Source organism: Anolis carolinensis, chromosome 2 (genome assembly GCF_035594765.1).
Source record: "Anolis carolinensis isolate JA03-04 chromosome 2, rAnoCar3.1.pri, whole genome shotgun sequence".
NCBI lineage: Eukaryota > Metazoa > Chordata > Lepidosauria > Squamata > Dactyloidae > Anolis > Anolis carolinensis.
The window spans coordinates 181,967,424-181,991,908 of NC_085842.1; the positions used below are offsets into that span (position 1 = coordinate 181,967,424).

The 24,485-nt window shown below is 40.1% G+C and overlaps 1 protein-coding gene across 5 annotated transcripts in view; it reads left to right on the forward strand.

Moving 5' to 3' along the window:
- Positions 1 to 24,485, forward strand: part of l1cam (L1 cell adhesion molecule) — a 162,491-nt gene that overhangs the window by 84,564 nt on the left and 53,442 nt on the right. For all 5 annotated transcript variants that reach the window (XM_008103896.3, XM_008103898.3, XM_008103897.3 and 2 more), the window contains 8 exons: positions 1,924 to 2,094; positions 4,738 to 4,849; positions 9,286 to 9,470; positions 13,258 to 13,389; positions 13,479 to 13,622; positions 15,816 to 15,927; positions 21,233 to 21,396; positions 24,048 to 24,207. In XM_008103896.3, the coding sequence (XP_008102103.1) occupies positions 1,924 to 2,094; positions 4,738 to 4,849; positions 9,286 to 9,470; positions 13,258 to 13,389; positions 13,479 to 13,622; positions 15,816 to 15,927; positions 21,233 to 21,396; positions 24,048 to 24,207 (1,180 nt within the window). The remainder of the gene's footprint in view (positions 1 to 1,923; positions 2,095 to 4,737; positions 4,850 to 9,285; positions 9,471 to 13,257; positions 13,390 to 13,478; positions 13,623 to 15,815; positions 15,928 to 21,232; positions 21,397 to 24,047; positions 24,208 to 24,485) is intronic.

Here is a 24,485-nt window from a genome sequence, read left to right on the forward strand (position 1 = left end):
CCAACAGACAAACAGCATATATAGACAGACAATTCACTCCTGGAAGAGTTATCATGTCTTAATTGATGCTTTAGCACCAATCCAAAATTTTCAAAATGCATTTGTCACAGGAACAGAAAGTGGTGTGGAATCTTCTGAACAGGCACATACAGTAAAACAAAATGTTAGTATCTAAACAGAACTAATTTTTTTTAAAAAATTGGCTGGCATTACACTTTAATTTGCATGGAGTTACATGCAAATTCTGGGGGGCCCTGGTGGCACAGTGTGTTAAAGCGCTGAGCTGCTGAACTTGCGGACCAAAAGGTGCCAGGTTCAAATCCCAGGAGCTCCTGCCAACCTAGCAGTTCGAAAACATGCAAGTGTGAGTAGATCAATACGTACCGCTCCGGCGGGAAGGTAACGGCGCTCCATGCAGTCATGCCGGTCACATGACCTTGGAGGTGTCTACGGACAACAGGGGAAACCTTTACCTTTACCTTTTACATGCAAATTCAACGTAAGAATAAGCCTGCAGAATATTTTGTCTGCAACACAGGGAGCCCTTTCCACACAGCCATATAATCTAGAATATCAATGCAGATAATCCACAATATCTGCTTTGAACTGAGTTATCTGAGTTCACACTGCCATATAATCCAGTTCAATGTGGATTTTATACAGCTGTGTGAAAAGGGCCAGGGACTGCCTGTACTTCTCATGCTTTGTTTGAAAGTCAAATGTAAATCAAAAACGCTTGAAATCACATTCAGCAAGAACACCCAAAAGTCTTGTGGCATCTTAAAATATTTAATAAATTTAGGATATATCTTTGTGAACTACAGTGCCCTTCATCAGATGCATGTGCTGTATGGGAGGTTTGAGAAGGAGTGGGGAAAGTAGAGGTTGCAGGTGATCTGAGTCCAATTTATGGCTCTCTAGGCCCTGGCATCTCCACACCTTATTTATTAAAGGGAAATTGCCATGATTTTCAGGCAGCTTTTAGCTTGAATACTATCTGAAACACCACACAGGTGAGGTAGTTTGCCTCTTTCCTGCCACAGAGCCAGGAATTTCCCCTCCAAGTCTTATTTTCAACATTTTTTACAAGCACAAAACAATTACTTCAAATGCACAGTGCAGCAGTTGGGAGGGTTTTGGCATTTCCTTCTCATGCAGATGCCCTCCTCTGCTTTAATCAAGGTAAGCTTGTATGAAATTGAATTTGTTAGTTTTATGTTTTGTTTTTTGTTTTTTCGTGTCAGGAGCAACCGGAGTTGCTTCTGGAGTGAGAGAATTGGCCGTCTGCAAGGACGTTGCCTAGGGGACACCCGGATGTTTTGATGTTTTTACCATCCTTGTGGGAGGCTTCTCTCATGTCCCCGCATGGAGCTGGAGCTGATAGAGGGAGCTCATCCACACTCTCCCCAGGTGGGATTCGAACCTGGCAGCTTTCAGGTCAGCAACCCAACCTTCAAGTCACTTAGTCCACTACGCCATCTGGGGGCTCCTAGTTTTATGTTGACACAGGACTCTTTGTTGGTTTTGTTGTAGTGAGTTAACCCATTTTACCCACTCATCCCACCAATGCTGGGAATTACCAAATAGGAGAGCTTCCCTGCTCATATCTATCCACATTAGCTACATGGCTTGAGAAAAATGGGGTAACACTGGTCTCTTTCTTCTCATGTTGACTGGGGACCCTTTCATACTGTCCCTATATCCCAGGACTTGATCCCAGATTATCTACTTATCCCAGATTATTTGTTAGTGGAGACTCATATAATCCAGTTTAAATCAGGTAATCTGGGATCAGATCCTGGGATATATGGCCATGTAAAAGGGGCCTGGGTCTAGAGCTGTCTTAGGCTTGAAAATGCTGTTTGTTATTCTGTGGAATCACATCCCTTTGTACTGTGTCCCACTCTCTCTTGCCTCCACCAGGGATTGAACACATCGTGCAGGATGAACGAGTCACCATTGGTCAGGATGGGAATCTTTACTTTGCCAATGTGCAGATGACGGACAGCCGACCAGACTACATTTGCAACGCTCATTTCCAAGGTCCCCGCGTCATCATCCAGAAAGAGCCCATTGAACTGAAAGTTACAACCAGTAAGTTTTCTCAGGGCCCTTCCACACAGCCCTATATCTCAGAATATCAAGGTAGAAAATCCCACATTATTTGAGTGTGGACTCAGATAACCCAGTTCAAAGCAGATATTGTGGGATTTTCTGCCTTGATTTTCTGGGATATAGGGCTATGTGGAAGGGCCCCCAGTCCTTTGAAAGTGACTGCTAATTACGGGATGCATCAGGTGCCTTCTTATCTTTTGCTCACTCAGTTTGATTTATGATTTGGGTAAATTATTATTATTTTATTATGACACAGCAAACAAGATAGATATGCTGGATTTTGTATCACAAAATCACAAGTCGAACACTTCCCAAGTGTCTAGGACTGTGTGATGTATTTTCGGATGATGTACGCAGATCCCAGTAGGGTGGCCTTTTGCAGTTGGCAGATTGTGATTTTATCAATGTCTATTGTTTCCAAATGCCAGCTGAGATCTTTTGGCATGGCACCCAGTGTGTCCATCACCACCGGGACCACCTGCACTGGTTTCTGCCAGAGTCTCTGAAGTTCAGTCTTGAGGTCCTGATAGTGGCTGAGTTTTTCCTGTTGTTTTTCGTCAATGCAACTGTTACCTGGGATGGCAACATCAATGATCCAAACCTTTTTCTCTTCCACAACTGTGATGTCTGGTGTGTTGTGTTCCAGAACTTTGTCAGTCTGGATTTGGAAGTCCCACAGTATCTTTGCGTGCTCATTTTCCAATACTTTTGCAGGTTTGTGATCCCACCAGTTCTTTGCTGCTGGAAGGTGGTACTTGAGGCATAAATTCCAATGAATCATTTGGGCCACATAGTTGTGCCTCTGTTTGTAGTCTGTCTGTGCGATTTTCTTACAGCAGCTGAGGATATGATCAATGGTTTCGTCGGTTTCCTTGCAGAGTCTGCATTTTGGGTCATCAGCTGATTTTTCAATCTTGGCCTTAATTGCATTTGTTCTGATGGCTTGCTCCTGGGCTGCAAGGATCAGGTCTTCTGTCTCCTTCTTCAGGGTTCCATTCATGAGCCAGAGCCAGGTCTTCTCTTTATCAGCTTTTCCTTCAATTTTGTCAAGGAACGTTTCATGCAATGTTTTGTTGTGCCAGCTGTCAGCTCTAGTTTGTAGTGCGGTTTTCTTGTACTGGTTTTTTGTCTGCTGTGCTTTGAGGAGTTTCTGATTTTGACTTCAATCAAAGCAGGTTCTTCACTTTGCTTTATATATTCTGCCAGGGCATGTTCTTCTTCTTTGACTGCTTGTTTTACTTGTAAGAGTCCTCTGCCCCCTGATCTTCTAGGCAGATATAGCTGGTCAACATCACTGTGAGGGTGCAGTGAATGATGAATGGTCATGAGTTTTCTTGTTTTTCTGTCCAAGTTGTCCAGTTATTATGATGTATATCATGCTTTTGCTCTCTAAAAAAGAAAACCATAGCAGCTCAAGAGATTCAGAGTGTCTCTTTGCTGTAAATTCTTGAATTAGAATGGATCCTGAAATTCTGTGATGTATCTTTTCTCCGATGACCCTTTTGCATATACTCTGTTTGTCTAATGAATTGTCTCCTGCCCTTTTCCCAAAATAAGATTGAGGTTCGCTTACAACCATTTAAAAATACCAAGCTACAACATTAATTTAGAAATGTTAAAGGGTTATATCGAATGTTATTAAATATAATAAAAAAAACACTTAAAGCAGAATCTAAAACATAATTTCCAATAAAATTGGAAAAATATACCACACCACTTAATAATAAAAGTAGTAGTAGTAATACATTTTTTTTGTTATCTGCCTAACAGCTCAAGGTGAGGTACAACAGTCAAAACATATGAACATAAAATACACACACAATAAAACACATAGATAAAATACACACCATTATAAAAACATACACAAAACACAGGGTACCAAAATCAACATAGAGCGATAACAGAATGCAAATGGTTGTTGTATGACTTTCGGGCTGTGTGGCCATGTTCCAGAAGTATTCTCTCCTGACGTTTCGCCCACATCTATGGCAGGCATCCTCAGAGGTTGTGAGGTATGGTTGTGAGAATGCAAATGCAAAACTCATGGTTCAAAGTTGACTACATAGGCCTGCTGGAAGAGTTACGCCTTTCATTTTAAAAAAAATTCTGACAGCTGATTTAGCTGTCAGGGCTCTTCTGGCAGGGTAATTCCAGTGTCTTGGGGCAGCCGATGAAAAGGTGATGGTCACCAGTTGGATTCAGGGTGGCTGGAGTAAGTGTCCCCCATTGTCTGAACAAACTTTATACACATACATAAAATTCACAAAACACCCTGAATAAAAAGCAACTGCACCTGCCAATTGAAAGAAAGGGTGTGTGTGTGTAAATGTAGGACAGAAAGGAGAAGTGTGTATAAGAGGATGAGGATTAAGGCAGCCCTTATTAACATAAGGCCTTGAGATGTTCTGAACTACCACCCCCATAATGGCAGATTTACCATTTTCATATGAAATATCTCTGCCTTCTCCCTTGGGCCATGGGCCCCTCCTGAGCTTGGTCTGTGTGTGCAAGCAGTCAAGACCATCAATTTTTTTTTAGTAAGAGTCCTAGCATATAGCATTTAACTCAGATTTTGTTGGGTGTCTTTCTGTCCAGTAACTATCTCTTCTTTATTTTCCATAGCCAACACTTTATCACACAAGAAGCCAATGAGAATCATGCCAGAAAAGCGGCAGACTACATATGTTGCAAAATTGGGCGAGTCCTTGGTCCTGGAGTGCATTGTGGCTGGACTGTAAGTTGTTTGAGAGGATAGTTTGTTGACAGAGGATATATTGCTGTTTAGGTTAAAGTATTGAATAATTTGGTCTTTTATCTCTTTTCTGTCTGCGTCTTTATAGGCAACTTTTGGATTAAATAGCCATTTTTTCAGTGGAACGAAAGAAAACATAGTTTGGGATACCTTCAAGGCAGTAATTAGAAGTAAATGTATAGGAAGCCATGCCCTCTGTCATTCTCCCCAAGGGGAGGGCAGAAAAATAAAGAGATATATATCCATCCATCCATTCATCTACATTTACACTCAGAGGCAATCTTTAGAATTCTACGGTTTACATGTAGACATGGATTGCTTCTCACATGGACAATAATATGTTGCATGTACCAGAATCGCCAAACCACACAATTTCTATATCTGCATGGACAATGGAAGAACCACAAATACTGCCTACCCACAAGCATTGTGAAATCACATATATCTGAAACCTGCTCTTTCTCTGTCCTTTCTTTCCCATTTAACCAGACTAGGCCACAGCAACACGTGGCCGGGGTACAGTTAGTAAAATAAAAAAAGAGGATATATTGCTGGAAAAGACTCTGAAGGTGCCATCCCATGTGTTTCATTTTCAAAACAAAGTCCCATTGTGCTCAATGGTCTTACTCCCAGATCCATGTGCAGGGTTGCAGCCTAAGGCCCCTTCTACACTGCTATATACAATTCAGATTATCCATTTTGAACTGAATTATATGACAGTGTAGACTCAGAAAATACAGTTCATACATAATGTGGATTATTTGCTTTGATTATATGGATTATATGACAGTGTAGAAGGGACCAAAGACACTGTCAGAGAGACTGCAAGGTTGTACATTCACGGTGGAGAACTGACAATGGCATCTAACCAATGAATCAGCTCCTACAGGATTGAGGAACAGTGACTGTCCAGATGTCTTAGGCCCCTTCCATTCTGTCCTTATATCCCAGGATCTGATCCCAGATTATCTGCTTTGAACTGGATTATACGATTCTCTACTGCCATATAATCTGGGGTAAGCAGATAATCTGGGATCAGATCCTGGGATATAAGGATTGTGTACTAGGCCTTAAACTTCAGCTCCCAGAGGCCCAAGAAATAGAATGGCCCATTGTAAGAGCCAATGAAAATTGTGGTCCAACATAAGTGTAAAGCAGAGGTTCTCCAGGTATAAGATCATGTATTATTCTTTATGGTCTGGCTTTCTTAGCTAAAATATGTTCACTGTAATTCACAAATACAGTAGAGTCTCACTTATCCAAGCCTCGCTTATCCAAGCCTCTGGATTATCCAAGCCATTTTTGTAGTCAATGTTTTCAATATATTGTGATATTTTGGTGCTAAATTTGTAAATACAGTAATTACAACATAACATTACTCTGTATTGAACTGCTTTTTATGTCAAATTTGTTGTATAACATGATGTTTTGGTGCTTAATTTGTAAAATCATAACCTAATTTGATGTTTAATAGGCTTTTCCTTAATCCCTCCTTATTATCCAAGATATTCGCTTATCCAAGCTTCTGCCGGCCCGTTTAGCTTGGATAAGTGAGACTCTACTGTATGTCTGGTATTCTCCCTAGAATTATCTAAATCAGTGTGGATCCATTCAACTTGCAAGTACCTATTGTTGCAGCTTCCCTGTGAATTGCACATGGAAAATCTAACTTCCTCCTAAATCAATCAATTAGCAGATGTTGCCAATGCTTTCCAATTTCTCTGTTAGTTTAAGGAGCATCCCTGTCTTCCCTTTGACTTTCAAAATTCCCCTTTGCTTGTCCAGAGCCAATTCTGACTCACCACAGGCAGCCAGGTGAACAAGCCTTCCCAATACTCATTTAATGAGGTCTGTTTCTCCTGTATCCTTTCTTACCAGCAAGCCTGTGACTCATGTCTGTAGGATGAGCCATCCATCTGGCAATCGCATTAGGCTTAACAAAAGTGACTTTGCTTTTTTTCTGCCCCTCCCAAGATAGAAGGGAATTATGGATCTTGCAGATTTCTGAAAATGGAAAATACAGAACATAGTTTTCTAACCAAGGTTTGAGTTAGGAAAATTGAACAAAAATCCTTTATTTTCTGTAAGATCACTTTCAATGCCTCCCATATTTACTTTGTCAGCAGATTGCAAAAGGAAAACTTCCTTTAAGACAGTACCTTGCAGTATTTTTGTTGTGGTTCAAATCACAGTAATTGCTTTCTTCAAATTCCCAACCTTGCTGCTTCTATAGATGCATTGATTAATTAAAATGTGTACAATCTATGAAAGCATACTTAAGTGATGCGAATTACCTGAGGCAATAGAATTAGAGTAATATCAAAGGCAGATAAATGTAGGACAGGCTAATCTACTGATAAAGAGTTTCATTTGCAAGCTTCATCCAAATGAGCAGAAAAAGATTTTTTCTGCACAGGACAGTAAAATTAGAGGTTTGAGTGTTGAACTATGGCTGCAGAAGACCAAGATTCAGATCCTCACTCAGTCATGGGGCCCATGAGTGACGTTGGACAAGTGACACCCTCAGTCTTTGAAGAAGAAAATGACAAACCTCCTCAAAATAAATGTAGTCAAGAAAGTCCTGTGATGAGCTCATCTTAGGCTCACTCCAAGTCAGAAGTGATTTGAAGATGCATAACAATAAAATGAAAGGAATCTTTGGATTTTTCACCCTTGACTGATATTAGCTGTGCATCCCAAGGTGTTAGGGAGCTGGCCAAAAGATTCTTTGTCCAAATGAATGAAAAAGGTGTTATGTGACACCTTGCAAAAAACAAAACAAAAAATAAAACAGGACTAGCTGATACAGATTGCCATGTGCACTGCTATCCTTCTGATCATTTGTTGACATCTAGCTAAATATTTTAGTAGCTCTGCTAGCATGGATTGTAGTCATCTGACAGAAAATTGACTCATGCGCTGCCTGTTAACAGTGTCACATAGTTTTAAAAAATCTTGGTTGATGAATTGGCATGAAATTTTAATGACTGAAAATCTGTTACCCTGCTGTTGGGAAAAACATAGATAGAGTCCATAGAGCACAGTCCCATATATGTCTATTCAGAACACTGATTTTAATGGGATACTCTTTCAAGTAACTATGTTTTAGCAGGATTGGGAATTTGAATGCTGAAGTGCAACTCCCAGAAGCTTTAGGGAACATAATTAATGGGATGAGATAGTTATGACTAAGCATTTCAGTGGAAAATAAGTCTGGATGCAAAGCAGTCATTCGCAGTTAAAACTATACTTTCTGGGATACACCTAGCGTCTCCATAAATCGAAGTCATATTGACAGTACATGACAACAACAAAAGTAACAAAACAATAGCAACAGCAGCAGCAACATGGACATTGCATTTCTCCATAACATATGGAAAAATGCTTCTTTTTAAAGTCTTGTGGGGAAAAATTCTATATATATATTTGAGGTTTTTTCCCACTTGTTTGGAACGCGATTTCTTAAACTTTTCCACTTGGGATCCTTTATGACCTCAGGCATTTTTAGATGACCCTGGGTCTACAAATATATAAAATCGCTATAAAAATCAAATATTTACTTACAAAAAATCAGCACTTGTGATTTTCTAGAGGTGTGCAAAGCAGCTGAAATCTGATTAGTAATTTGTTTCATAAAGATTTAGGGGAGAGGGTCCCATTTCGTTTCGTAAACCGAATCTCCAAAGCTTCATAATTGTTCTGAAAGATTTGTTCCATTAGCGGTCCAATTAGTAATTTGGAGATTTTGGGGATTTATATTAACAAATCATACAAATTTCTGAATTACGAAACGGACCTCCAAAGCTTTGCACAGCCCTATGCTTTACTTATTCATAAATTACAGCTGAAGGATCTTCCTCAAAATCCTCTGTAAACACTGGACTGCAGATTCATGTAAATGTCTAGAACAACAACCATGTGATGTTCAGATAACTTTTAGGGTTCCTAATTTTTTCAGGACCCCAATATTGAGCTAAGAGATCCCAATTTGGGATTGGGACCCACAGTTTAAGCAGTGGTTTAGGAAACCAATTACAGTGGACACTTTGCTGAGATTTGGATCCAGCCTCACAACCAAGGATAACAAAATCCAAGGATGCTTAAGTCTCACTATGTACAACAGCACAGTAAAATGGGTCCCTTATATAAAATGACAAAATCAAGGTTTGCTTTTTGGAGTTGTAAAAGTATTTACAAGCTGTAGAAGTGTAGATGATGGAATCCACGGGTACTCAATCCATGGATTCAAAGGATTGACTTAAAAGCGTTATTGCTTCACTGCAAATGATAGGGACCGGAGGCTTGGGAGTTGGATCTAATTTGTAAAATATGGTTCTAAGCCCTGAAACTAGGTTGTGCGAGAAAGAGTTAGAAGCCTTTAAAAAATGAAACCTGTCCTCTTACTCTTCCCTTCCCAGCCCCACACCTTCTGTGGAATGGGTCCATAAGAACAGGCTGAACGTTTATCCTAACGTGGTCTTTGAGAATGCAAAGAAAACCCTGCGTATCCTAAATGTGACTGATGACGACGATGGAGAATATGAATGTATTGCTACGAATGACCACGGCAAAATCGTCCTGACGTACACTGTTAACGTTGAAGGTATATTCACAGTTGTAACACTTGGGTGCTGGCATGATAAGAATGAGGAGCATTGGCTAAGTTTTGGGAGCTCTCAGGAGGGGAAAGAGAGTGTGACTGTTCCCTAAAAAATAACAGGAAGCTATTTATTATAGGTCCCACTAGGGTAGAGGGGAATTTTGAGCAAAATCATAGGATTATAGTTTGTAATGAAGAAAAAAGAGAAAACCCACACTGAGCATTATTTATTCAGTGTTGGGGAAATGTCCTTTTTGATGGGCTACACCTCTCAAAGTTTTCATCCAGATGGTAACTTAGCTCAGGATGAGTACATTAGCAGTTGGTTTAAGATCAATACTAAGAAAGCCTCCTCCGTCGGCCTTTCTGCATCTGGATTTTGAAATGGCTCTCAAATCAATCAAACAGAGACTGTGGAACATTGCCTTTTGTGAGCTGCACTCTTGTTCTTATGTTTCCTGCTCTCCTAGTGCCCTGTCCATACATTATGTTAGGCCAAATACTGTTGTCTTTTTTCCAAAGCAAGGTGTAATGTGCTCTCGTCTGAACTGCTGCATGTAATGAAAGACTCTGCCCATGCAACAAACAGGAAGTGGAATGCATCTATCACATTCTGTTGTCATGCAGTTTTATGAACAGGCCCAAGCACAAATAATCAAACCTTTACTAAGAAACTTGCCACCTAGTCCGGTGAAATTCTATGTGATGTTTTTACTTGGTGATGACCTCCCCCACGTGACCTTGGTGGTTGCCAAGTTTCTTTCTGAGGCAGCCAAATTAGAATATTGCCAATTTTAGACCCAGGCAGAGACATGCCAACATTTCTTGTTGTCTTTTACCTATGTTTTTAGCCAACATGTTTTAAAGCAGTTTTTAACCGTGGAATGAGTGCCCGCTGTTAGCCCCAGCTCCTACCAACCTAGCAGTTGTGAGTAGATCAATAGGTACCACTCTGGTGGGAAGGTAACGGCGCTCCATGCAGTCATGCCGGCCACATGACCTTGGAGGTGTCTACAGACAACGCCGGCTCTTTGGCTTAGAAATGGAGATGAACACCAAACCCCAGAGTCGGTCACGACTGGACTTAACGTCAGGGGAAAACCTTTACCTTTACCTTTAAACTTTACCCATTTGTGTGTTTTTAATCTCATTATTCTGCATACCGTGTACATCTATAGTGCAAGAAGGGTCTTTGGAACATAATAAAATGATGATATTGGTAACTAGGAATCGTATGTAAGTTGGATGTTTGTAACTCGGAGACTGCTTGTATTCCCTTGCTGCCAAGTGCACCTGCCTCTATAACACTTTGTGAGGGCCAGTAGATTTCCAGGGGTATAGCAGTCAGCTTTTCAGCCGCTGAGGACACCCTTGAGGCCTACACTTTCTTAGAATAATGCCAAGGGTGCTGGCGAGCATCCCAATGATGAATTCACAAAACCGGATGGGTTCAGTTTTATAAGGCTATCAATGTCTTTTTAAAAAATTAAATCCATTCTCAATGAAAATTCTGTTGCCAGCCTCATCTCTCAGTGGAACAGTAATTTCTGTAGCAAAGTGAGAACATGGATTAGGAGGTGTAAAGATCTATGACCAGCTGAGGTTCTTTCAGGCAGGGGAGAAAACCGCTGCCACCAATTGCAAAGATCCAAGAATGACTGAGGCTCCTTTCAGGCAGGGGAGAAATCTTTTGTAATCTCACCTCTGCCACCAAATTTCAAAGATGTTATTATATATTTTATATCCGCTGCCACCAGTTATTAAAGATGTTAAGGGGATTATCAACTCTTGCCACCACTATAGAAGATGTAGCCACTGGCTACTTAGAGAGGAGACTTCTAAATCTTGGTTTTTCTTTCTTCTTGTTGTTTATTCTTGATGAATATATGTATATGACAGAGACTGAGATGTTTGAGAGAACAATAACACATTTATTGAGGCACAAGCTTAATGGTTACAATTCTCACTTAGAGGCACTTTGATTGACAGTTGCAAAGCTAGAATGAGCTAAAATGTCACTTCTTTCTCCACTGCTTTAACCTGCAGTCACCCTGTGAATTCCAGTCACAGACTATCTGTTCCTTATCTGGAAACAGACTACCTTAAAATAAGTCACCAAACTTATTTTAAACTTGACTCAAAATCCAACCTTTGAGCCACCCTGATTCTCCAACTGAGAATCAGCCTTCCCCGTGTCTCATAAAAACACAGACTCTAAAATCAACCTTCCCCGTGGTTCTCTGACCACAGACTGAGTTTCCCTCCAAATTCTACTCTCTCTTCAGCTAAACCAGTTGGCTCTGCCCCCTTCTCCATGGCAACCACTCATGAGAGCAGAGTATCTGAAATACTGACTCTTTTAAAACACAGTTAAACATGACATCTGTAAACTAAAATTCATACTTCTTTACAGGAGGACCCCACCATCTTTGGCAATCCTGTAAATTTCCCTCCCTGCAGTGCACTTCTTATAATGGAAACCCCTGTAGAAATAGAGATGAATTCCATTTCTACAGGGTTTCTATATCATTGATTTCCATGGGGGGAAATTAAGTGTATGCTTCACTTCTACTTTGAAATTCAGTTACGTTTAAAGCTTAATAATTTCAGTTGGGTTGATCATGGTATGTTTATGATGGTTATTGCAACATCACAAAACAATCAAAGGCAAATGAGTTGATATTGGCAATTGGGAGACTGGAGTACAAAATGAGTAGGAAGGAATAAGAGAGGCAAGGGAAGGATGAATGTCAGCCCCCATCATCCTTAGGCATCCAGGCACCATTAGTTGTTCTCATAGGGATGTTGCTATTTGTGGGTAAAACAAAATGAGGTCATTGCCCCCACCAAATAAGAATTTCTGCATTCCCAATGAAGTTTTCTTATTGACTCCACATTTCTAATATTCCAGAGAGAGTGACATTGAAAAATATTTCTACCTCCAACTCTTACATGTATTGGGTTTACATTGGTAACCTTTTTGTCCCTTTTTCTTTGGATGTTTAAAGTATTTCTAAATGCTCAGTTGAAGTTTTAAGTCGTTGCCAGATAGTTTGGAACAAAAGGAAAATGTCATGGAATGTGGTACAAACAAATCTTATTGGGAGGTCAAGCACTCATTTTTTCCCCTCCATTTGATTTTGAGAATAAAACACAGAGGGACTTGAAAACCCAGGATAAGGTATATTGCTATAGAAGTTAACGCTGCATGGATGACAGTAACTTGAACTTTGGCTTTATGTTCAGTGTGGGTCAAGTAATAGGAATCTGAATGTTGGAGCTTCAAGGCTGCCAACTTTTCAAAGGATTCTAGCAAAAGTTGTCTTCAGAAACTTTTTTTTATAAGAAAAACTGGAAATTCTGAGCAGGTTAAGAGATGGAACATGATTCAGAAAAAGAGCGTGATCTTCCCTTGTTTTATGTGGACGGTCATACTGACCAGCATTTTAAAGATGAAAACTGAGACAAATGTGACTAAATAACATCAAGGTGTGGGCAGAAATTATGACTCATTAAGTGACATAGATAGTCACCAGTTATGTTTCTGGTGACTACTTTTGCTAGAATCTTTTGGAAAGCTGCCAATTAACCAGAACAACAAAATGATTGTTTTTGAGATAGATGATAGCCAGGTTCATGATCACTTGAGTGGTGGTGGAGCTGTAATCCCAAATGTAATCCCGTTGCAACATCTTGATAGAATAACTGAAGGTGGGAGACATGCTTAATATGTTTGCAGAGTTAGTGATAAGGATGCAGATCAAACCCAGTTTTGTTTTGTTTTTTTCAGCTGCTCCATACTGGATAAAAAAACCTGTGAGCCAGATCTATGCTCCAGGGGAGAGCGTACGCCTGGATTGTGAAGTTGAGGGAAAACCCAAACCAGAGGTCTCATGGAGAATAAATGGAATCCCTCTTGAAGGTGAGCAAATGGGTATAAGGGAGAGTCTGGATAAGGAACAGAGTGTCATGCTTCCATTTCCTGTCCGTGGACTCTTTGCTGTGTTTCAGATGTGATGCCAGAAAAGCGGAGGAAGGTGCAACCTGGGGCTTTGATCATCAATGAGGTGGAGCCCAATGATACTGCAGTCATCCAGTGCGAGGCCCATAACAAACATGGCAGCCTCCTAGCTAATGCCTACATCCTTGTTCTCCGTAAGTTTATGTGGTGGTCTGGAAATGGACAATAGTTTGGAAAGCTATTTTTTTAAAATGTTATTAGTCATACTCATAGTGCCAGGATCCCCTCAAGTAGTAGTTTACCATTATAGTGGCAACATTTTGTGCCATATTTCTTTGCTTTCATGTTATTCAAAAGGGATTAAATTGGTTACTTTTAGTTGTTTGGGTTTTTTTGTTTAAAAAGCTGCAGGCTTACAATGCAAAACAAAAAGAAGTAGTGAGGCCACCCCTTGTAACTATAAAATGTGCTGAAATAGTAAAAGGGGTGACATTATTTTACGTTATCCATATTGGACAATTATAGCTGTCAGATATAATTTCAACCGTGATGGGATTGTAAATTGGTGAAGAACTTCTCTGACACAAAGCTTTGTTATAGCTCTGCTATATGTCAGGGGAATAGAATATAGAAGTATGTTTGCCTCACCAAATTACAAATCCCAGGTTTGCATAAAATGGAGCTAAGGCAGTTAGAATGGCATCAAACTGCTACAATTGTGTAGTGTGGATACTATGGGTGTGCAAATCTTTGTTTTTAAATGGTAAGTCATATGTAATATGTTTTTATATACAAACAGAAATTAAGAAACACGAGGGGAGAGGTGACAACACAAAAGCTTAAGAATCAAAACTCATCCAATACTTTTTCATTTGAATTCTGTAATGCTCAGAAGTCAGTTTTTAAATTAAGAAGATAGGCTGCCTCTCCATGAGGAGAAGAAAGCAGCAGGGGGGACTAGTTGAGTGAGCTGGGAAAGAGACTGAGAGAGCACAGAATTCTGGGAAATGTAGTTTGGGAAGGTGAGGAGCCCTATGGCAGAGAATTTAAAAGGCCCTGCCCTAAACTACATTTTCCAGAATTCTACTCAACATCTGAACGCCCCAGTAGGGGAGAGATTTATCTCTCCTAGCAGCAGCCAACCAGAGTTCAAATAAATTGTTGAATCTGAAAAGAGGAGGACTGACTGATACATCATATCACTGCCCCCATATAGGGCCCCCATTCTGCCATTGTCACATACCCTTGAATTGTCCTGATTTAGCAGAAACAATGTCCTCCATTTTTCATCTGCTTTTAAAATGTCTCTCACTTCTCCTTTCAATCCCCCCTTTGTCCTGGCTTACTTCAGTGGTTGTAAACTGAATTCAAATTGCAGAAGTACTTTGCACTCAATAAATTTAATATGGAGGAAGAAAAGAGGAGCAGAACACGTCCTTCCCAATAGGCTCAGGCAAAATCAAACTGCTGCAGCATCTCCTAGGTTGTCTGTTCATCCATATGAATATTTTTTGTCATTTTGGCCACACTCTGATGATGCCTGGCCACATTTGTCTCAGTTTTTATCTGTGAAATGTTGGGAGAGCATGGTATCCATAACCAACAAAGGATATTTGTAGACAATGTTCTTTTTCTGGATTTTTAGTTTTCTATGTTTTGGTGGCTATTTTTGCTAGAAAAGCAAAAAAAAAAAAGAAGCCATTGAATGCCTTACTGACTAACCAGTTTTATTGGGCATAATATGGACTCCTGCTCATTTTGTCATCTGTAAAGAGTAGCACCTCTGCATTGATAAGATGGTTATGCACATGATAGGACTAAGGGATTTGTTGAATGATGGGGAATGGGAAGGCAAAAAACAACAATAAACAAACAGCTGGTGATTCTCTCATTTATTGCTTGCTAAAGATGTCCCCAAATAGACAACATAGTGAAACACTTGTACAGTCATGAAAAGCCTTTGTTCAGTACAAGTAAAGTTCATCTTCTACATAAATGATGGACAATACAAAGAGTTGGAGGGCAATTTTCAGACCTCTAGACCCAGTATGAGCCCACTGGCATTATCCTGAAATGGGAAGTGATGTTGCAGTCACTTTCAGTGATTTGTTTCTTTGGCTCTTGGCTATTTGGAATGAAGCCCAAAACAACATTTAGTGACAAAACTGCAGCCTTAGGTCACTTTTTCCAACATAAAGTAATTGGGGTGAGAATGGTATTCAGCCTATGCTTTCAGTTCCAGAGGATGGTTAATTTAATATATTTAAAAACTTGGGAGACAGACATTTCACCCTGTGACTATGCGACTGGACTGGAGACAGGCCAAATTGTTTGTTCACCACTTTTCTTTTCTAAGACATTATACGTATTTCCTTCATTTGCTCTAGAGTTGCCAGCACAGATCCTAACCCCAGGTGGGTTAGAGTACAGCGTGGTGGAGAACCAGGCTGCTGTGTTGGACTGCATGGCCTTTGGGGTGCCCAGGCCCACTGTGAAGTGGTGAGTTGTCTCCCCTACTAACAATTTGAAGAATTTTCCTTTTCCTTCCCTGCTTTAATACCTTTTTATGTCATCATTCACAACTGCAATGGTTCCTTCTACAATTGGGAGCCCTTTCATACTACACAATTATACCTCTGTGATTCCGTTTGAACTGCCAAGGTTGCAACCTCAGGAATCCTGGAACTTGTACTTTGATTAGAGACAATAGAAGTATTCAGTACTTCTTAAAACTTCCAGAATTCTGTAAGTTGTTTCTATGACAGTCAAAGTGGGATCACAGCTCTCTTAACTGCAATTTATAAGTTATCTTTTGATTATATCTTAAATGTATTTGACCTGTTTTAACTCAATGAATGAATGAATGAATGAATACATACATACAAATGGAATGCCCTTTTGTATATTCAGTCCCTATCAAATGTAGATAATGGAGGAAGCCAGGGAGTTTCAGAAAAACATCTACTTCTGCTTTATTGACTATTCTAAAGCCTTCGACTGTGTGGATCATAATAAATATGGCATGTTCTTGGTAGTATGGGGATACCAAGTCACCTTGTCTGTCTCCTGAGAAATCTGAATAAAGACCAAGTAGCCACAGTAAGAACAGATCACAAAACAACAGATTGGTTCAAGATTGGGAAAGGAGTACGTCAGGGCTGTATACTATCGCCCTACCTATTCAGCTTGTATGCAAAACACATCATGCGACATGTAGGGCTTGACGAATCCAAGGCCAGAGTTAAAACTGCTGGAAGAAACATTAACAATCTTAGGTATGCAGATGATACCACTCTGATGGCCGAAAGCGAGGAAGAGCTGAGGAGCCTTATCACCAAGGTGAAAGAAGAAGTGCAAAAGCTGGGTTGCAGTTAAACGTCAAGAAAACCAAGATCATGGCAACTACACCTATTGATAAATGGCAAATAGAGGGAGAAAACGTGGAGGCAGTGACAGACTTTATATTTCTAGGCGCGAAGATCACTGCAGATGCAGACTGCAGCCAGGAAATCAGAAGACATTTACTTCTCGGGAGGAGAGCAATGGCCAACCTTGACAAAATAGTGAAGAGCAGAGACATCACACTGGCAACAAAGGTCCGCATAGTCAAAGCAATGGTATTCCCCATAGTAACCTATGGATGCGAGAGCTGGACCATAAGGAAGGCTGAGCGAAGGAAGATAGACGTTTTTGAACTCTGGTGCTGGAGGAAAATCCTGAGAGTGCCTTGGACCACAAGAAGATCCAACTCGTCCATCCTCCAGGAAATGATGCCCAGCTGCTCACTGGAGGGAAGGCTATTAGAGGCAAAGCTGAAGTATTTTGGCCACATCATGAGGAGACAGGAAAACTTGGAAAAGATCACGATGCTGGGGAAAATGGAAGGAATAAGGAAGAGAGGCCAACCAAAGGCAAGATAGATGGACGGTATCCTGGGTTGACCTTGAAGGAACTGGGGGCGGTGACGCCGACAGGGAGCTCTGGCGTGGACTGGTCCATGAGCTCACGAAGAGTCGGAGACGACTAAACGACTGAGCAGCAGCAGCATCAAATGTAGGTGTCACAATGTTTCCTATCCTGTTGGAGACTGCAAGTTATGAGAGTTTTCTTATTATCTACTGGCATTGAGGAGTACTGTAGTTTCAGATTTATAGCCTTGAGTTAGGATCCGTAACTGCTCTGTAATTAATAAGACCTTGCAACATTACTGCAAGATGCTACATTCCTGTAAACACCCTCATCTCAACTGTCTTTTAGAGTGAGAGATCATAACAAGTGAAGGTGGTCCATTCACATTGAGGCATGAGAACAAGAATGTGTCCACCTCCTTTTCTGCCAGTAAGCAAGGTTGCAGAAACCCTATTTAAGTCCTTCTCATAGCCCTGTTTACTAGTGGATGGAAACATTGCACCCCAATTGGAAGCTAATCTGATTTTTTTGCCTTTGATTTTTTTTTTTTTTTGGGTTCACTGGCTTTTAAGATAGGTTTGGAAACGTTATTTAGTTTGCCATATGTATTGAAATAGCTGATGTAGCAGATCACCAGTCATAATTCCCTGTGATAACATACTATATAGCTACATTTTGTTTTAAAAAAAAAAGAGGAATAAGAGGATGTTAGCATTCTCAGAGGAACTTAAAGGAGAAGAAAGTACTGGTATATTTATTTATTTATTTACAGTATTTCTATTCTGCCCTTTTCACCCCGAAGGGGACTCAGGGTGGATCACAATGCACATATACATGGCAAACATTCAATGCCATTAGACATCCGATATATATAGACACAGAGGCCATTTAACATTCCAGCTTCTGGCTTCATGAGGGTATGCTCGATTCCGGCCACAGGGGGAGCTGCTGTTTCATTATCCACTTGTGATACTGAGTCCTTGATGGAGTACTTCCTCATGCTTTAATTCAAGTGATGCGCCCTGAAGTTTAATCTTACTTAGTGGCAACTGAATGCTTGTTCTCTGTTGATGTGAGAGGGCTTGAAAACTGGGAATAAGTAGAACTGCTGACAAAGTAGAAGAAGTAAACTATAATATGGCCTGCATATGACTGCATTTCTAGAGTCTTAAGCAAAATGAATTCATGTTGCAAAATTTCTTATAATTCCTAATTATTTGTTAACTCAGGGGCAAGTGCTTATGGCAAAGAGACAACTAAAGAAAAAGATGGGGCTAACAACATGCGCAGAGGAATCCCAAGATTTCTAAAATAATATTTTTAAAAAGAAAGGAAGGAAGGAAGGAAAAAGCCATCAAACCTAAAGAGACCAAAAAGCCTTCAAAACTCTTAATTAGGACTGTGTATTCTCAATAGCTATGATATTGTGTCAGTTGGCGTGTAGGTGGAATACAAATGCAGCCACTGCTAACCATAAAGAGCCTTAATTCCCAGTAAAGTTTTTTAGTAGTTCCCCCATGGGCACTCATGGCGTTTCTGGAATTTTTCACCAGCATTGTATTTTTTTTAGATCTGACAACTGACTAAAAGATCAAACAAGGCAATTACGTCACATCACATTATTCTCACCCAAATAGTGAAAGACATCTGTTTATCACAGTGCATGGTTGTCTTTGCTTACTCATCCTGCATTTAGTTTCCTTTATCTTCTGAAGCTGATGAACAACTGCATTGCAACCTGTCAGATTCCTAACATCTGGAGGAAAGCAAGAGTCATAGCCATTTTTGAAACCAGGCAAAGACCGTAATGATCCAAAAAGCTATAGACCAATCTCCTTGTTGTGCCATCTTTAGAAAGCTCTGGAGAGACTTATCCTGCATAGAGTTATGGAAAAATTAGACCCATTTATGATCCCATAGCAAGCTGGTTTCAGGAAAGGTAAAAGCTGCACAGCACATAGAAGATGGGTTTGAAAGACAGCACATTAGAAGAGCTGTCTTCATAGACCTGTCAGCAGCTTATGATACTGTAAATCATTGCCTCCTCCTGAAAAAAAAGTATATCACAAAAGATTACCACCTCACCCACTTCATAAGAAATCTGCTACAAAACAGGAGCTTTTTTGTTGAAGTTCCAGGGTCAGAGAAGCAGATAGTGAAAACAGAAGAACAGCCTGCCTCAGGGGAGTGTACTTGCTCCATCAATGTTTAACATTTACACAAATGATCAGCCACTGTCAGAAGGGACAGAGAGTTTCATCTATGCTGATGATCATGCCATCACTGCTCAAGCAGAGAGCTTTGAAATGGTTGAATAGAAGCTCTCAGAAACTTTAGGTACTCTTACTGCCTGTTACAGGGAAAACCATCTGATTCCTAATCCATCTAACATGTAGATGTGTGCTTTTCATCTTAAGAACAGACAAGAGCCTCAAGCTCTGAAGAAATCCCACTGGAGCATAACAGCACACCAGAATACTTGGGAGTTACTCTGGAATGTGCTTTGACTTACAAGAAGCACTGCCTGACTATCAAGCAAAAAGTGAGTGCTAGAAATAATATCATACGAAAGCTGACTGGCACAACTTAGGGATCATAAACAGACACAGTGAAAACATCTGCCCTTGCATTTTGTAACTCTGCTGCTGAATATGCATGCCTAGTATGGAATTCATCTTACCGTGTTAAAACAGTGGATGTGGCTTTTAATGAGATATTCTGCATCATCACATGATGTCTACGCCCTACACCACTGGAGAAAATATACTGTTAAGCCGGTATTACACCACCACCTGACATCAGTCAGGAAGTAGAAGCCTGTAATGAAAGGACCAAGGCATTGACATTTCCAGCTCATCCTCTGTTCAGATATCAGCCAGCAGGCCAATGCCTTAAACCAAGAAACAGCTTCCTAAGATCTACAGAGATATTTGCAGGAACACCTCAGCAAGCGAGAGTCCAAAAGTGGCAGGCTAAAAGTTGGAACCTCAATCAGTAGCTGATTCCTGGTGAGAGACTCCTTCCTGGGCATACAGAAGACTGGGCAACCTGGAAGGCACTGAACAGACTGTGCTCTGGCATTGCAAGGTGCAGAGCTAACCTTGATCACAACGTGGGATCACAACGTGGAGTTAAAGACAGGCGAGTGTGGAGAAAAACAAACCACAGACCACTTTCTTCGATATAGCCTGAGCCCTGCCACATGCACAATGGAGGACCTTCTTACTGCAACACTAGAGGCACTCCAAGTGGCCAGATTCTGGTCAAATGAAATTTGATATAATGCCAAGTTTTTAACTTTGTCTGTGGTTTTTCTATACATTTTAACTGTATTCTCTTCTGACATGATAAATAAAATAAATCTTCTGATTGGTTGTTGGCAAAGTAATTAGGGGATTCATTTGCAAGTCTGTTTGATGAGTCATGTATCTGTAAGGAAATCCTGCCCTGAGATTAAAAACAGGTTACTTTGAGGAAAGAAAGATTTCTCTTAATGCCTGGTTTTATACTAAAAGGGTAAAATTCTTATTGATCCTGTTCCAAAAAGGAGTATTTTCAGGACAGTTGGGCAAGGCAGGTTGGGAAATGAAGGGCAGCTTATTCCAGATGTGTGGGAAAGTTCTAACCATGACACGTAAAGAAGATGGTCGGTTTGCAGTGGTTGCTCTTTAGATCCCAGAAAAGATTTTTCCTGGCATAGAGATGGTGAGATGTGGCATCAGGGAGATTCAATTGTTGGATTTATGCCTCATTCACAGATTTTTAATTTCTGGAAGCTGCTCTGGGATGTTTGCAGGGGAGAGTAATGATGCCACCTTAAACATAAACATGTTGATAACAGATTCTTTTTCTGTTGCATGCCATGCCTCTTCTCTCAACCTTCCTGCTCCTTCAGGATTACGGATGACAAGTATGTCCTAGATGACATCCGGAGTTTTCTATTCACAAATGGGACTTTGCTGCTTGAGCAAGTCCAGCGTCAAGATGCAGGAAACTTCACATGTATAGCTGATAATGATGTCTATGAAGACTCCATCACCGCTCGTCTCATTGTCAAAGGTCAGGAATTGGTTTCCTAGCAGGCATCTAGTCTAATGATGTATTTCTGCAATTGGAAGAAAAATACGACGGGGAAAAGCCTTTAGATTTTTTTTAACGTGTCAGAAGCAACTTGAGGCAAGTAGCTTCTGGTGTGAGAGAACTGGCCGTCTACAGAGATGTTGCCCAGGGGATGCCCAGATGTGTTACCATGCTGCTGGGAGGCTTCTCTCATGTTCCCGCAAGCTAGAGCTGACAGATGGGAGCTCACCCTGTCTTGCGAATTTGAACCAGCAACCTTCAGGTCAGCAGTTCAAGTGGCACAAGGTTTTAACCCATTGCGCCACCATGGCTTTGGATAAATGAAGCATATAAGGGACAATAAATATGATAAAGTTAGGACATAGGATGAAACGGTTTCTTTGGCATACTGAAATAGAAAAAAAAGAAACTTTGACCTCTCAGGTATTTGGACTACAGCAGTGGTTCTCAACATGTGGGCTGTGGCCCAGAAGTGGGCCGCGAGAATGAACATCCAATCCGCAAACCTCCTTCCTCTTTATTAATTTATTTTACTTTATTAATTTTATTTCCGCTCCTTTCAGCAGAGCTGACCATTGCATTGGATAGATGGCATCTATAAAAATATCATATATACTTGAGTATAAGCCGACCTGAATATAAGCCCACCAGGTCCCTCACCCGAGTTTAAGCCGAGGAGGTTTTTTTTCAGTCCTAAAAAAGGGTTTATACTCGAGTATATACAGTATATATATACTGATACTGTGCTATGCTAATAATATATTGTATATATATTTATAATATTGATAATATTATAATGCAATACAATATAATACTAATAATACAATATAATAATATTATAATGTAATACAATATTATTCTAATAATATAATATAATAATGTTAATTATATATTATATATTAAATGTAATATTACTAATAATATTACCATATAATGATATAGTACAATATAGTAATTTAATCATCATCATCATCATCATCATCATTTAATTACCTATTAATCGCCCCCCATCCAAGATGCTCTAGGTGATTAATGCTTATATTGTGCTATGCTAATAATATATTGTATGTACATTCGATTTGTAAGCCGCTCTGAGTCCCCTCTGGGGTGAGAAGAGCGAGATATAAATGTAGTAAATAAATAGTAAATAAAATCAGCTCTAGATTATTAAATATGGTTTTCTGTGGGCGAGCAGATGACGACTACTGGATGGCATATGTTCTACTCCAGAAACAAGTACTGATGTGGTCTATCCAGTGCTGTTTTCTGTATCAGCACCCCAAATAACCAAACCACATCTAAAGTTGACCAAAAACTAATTCCGAACCCTTTTGGTACTAATGTTGGAAAGTGATCCCCGGTCAGAGTGGTGTCTGGTCAAAAAAAGGTTGGGAACCACTGGACTACAGTCTCCATAATCCCTAGCTGTCACCTGTGCTGAGAGGAACTTCTGAGAAAGGAAGTAGATTTAATAGGTAAGTGAAATCCAGTCATGATTCAGTCTTCCCAGTAGCCTTGTTTGTCTTTTTTTTTTTAATGGGATGGACATACATTGGCTCCTGGCCTGGTAGCCACTTTCCTGTGTCTTCAAAGAACAGTGAAGGGAAGTCATGCTAATTTGTGGACATTGTACTATCTTTAGGGTTGGATATTGCTTCTAAGTTATCTCTGTCATCTCTTTAGAATCTGGCTAGAATATCCTATCAATCTTAGAACCAAACAGAGTCAGATCTGCGTAATCCTTGTGTGGGAGATTGCCAATGAATCCCAGGAATTGCAGGCTCTATTTTAGAGGAAAGAACTGACAAAACAACTTCAGAGTATTTCTTGTCTAAAAAATTCCTATGAATATAAATTGGCAGATGACTTGAAGGCATGTGAACATACAAGCTCTTCAAATACAGTAGAGTCTCACTTATCCAAGCTAAACGGGCCAGCAGAAGCTTGGATAAGCGAATATCTTGGATAAAAAGGAGGGATTATGGAAAAGCCTATTCAACAACAAATTAGGTTATGATTTTACAAATTAAGTACCAAAACATCATGTTATACAACAAATTTGACAGAAAAAGTAGTTCAATACGCAGTAATGTTATGTTGTAACTACTGTACTTACGAATTTAGCACCAAAATAGCATGATATATTGAAAACATTGACTACAAAAATGGCTTGGATAATCCAGAAGCTTGGATAAGCGAGGCTTGGATAAGTGAGACTCTACTGTAGTATATAGTATTGCTGAGATTACTGTGAGTCCACAAAGACTCACAAAATGCTTAGAAGCATTGGATTTGACTTGTCACTGAAGGCAAAACCCCACATATAGCCCTGATGTGTTTTCCTCTTTCAGTTCAATGCAAGATATATGCAGGAGAGCTTCTCAGCTGATTGTTTTCCATCTTAATTCTTCTGGTGGGTTGAGGGCTGCCACATAGATTTTCCTTCCCAAGCATAAAGTATCTTGGACTGATCTTGGAAGCAATGGGAAGGGATAGAGCTATTCTAAGAATAATAAAGAAAAGTGGGCCATACAAACTAAGTTCATGAAAGTACTGCTAGGCTATAATCACTTCAATCATATAAAAAACATGATGGGTAGAGAAGGCTCAACTTCCATTTCTATCCCTAGGAGCCACCACATTTGAAGTGGGGCCTGTTAACACAGAGAAGAAGGAGGGCGAGACTGTGACTTTCCATTGCAAGGTGCTGTTCGATGAGACCATTCCAGAGCATGGCATCAAGTGGCGTCGAAATGGGAAGGTCATTCAGGAATCAGATGAAAATGAGAAGTGAGTAGAATAAGAAGACCTTCTTTGAATGCTTGTAGTTTAAGAGAAACTAGCTGGTATCTTGTTAATGATGCATGCATGTATAAATTGCCCTACACACATAGGACAGACTATTCACCATTGTGCAATGGATACATTCTGTTTGAAGTAGTGGAAGCAGAGTTACACCTATAGCAAGGTTGTGCATGCAAACTGACTCAACTGTTGTGGGCCTGTGCAATGTTGTTGTTCTACATGAGGGCTTCATGGGGCTGGCATAGTGAATCTCCACAAATAGA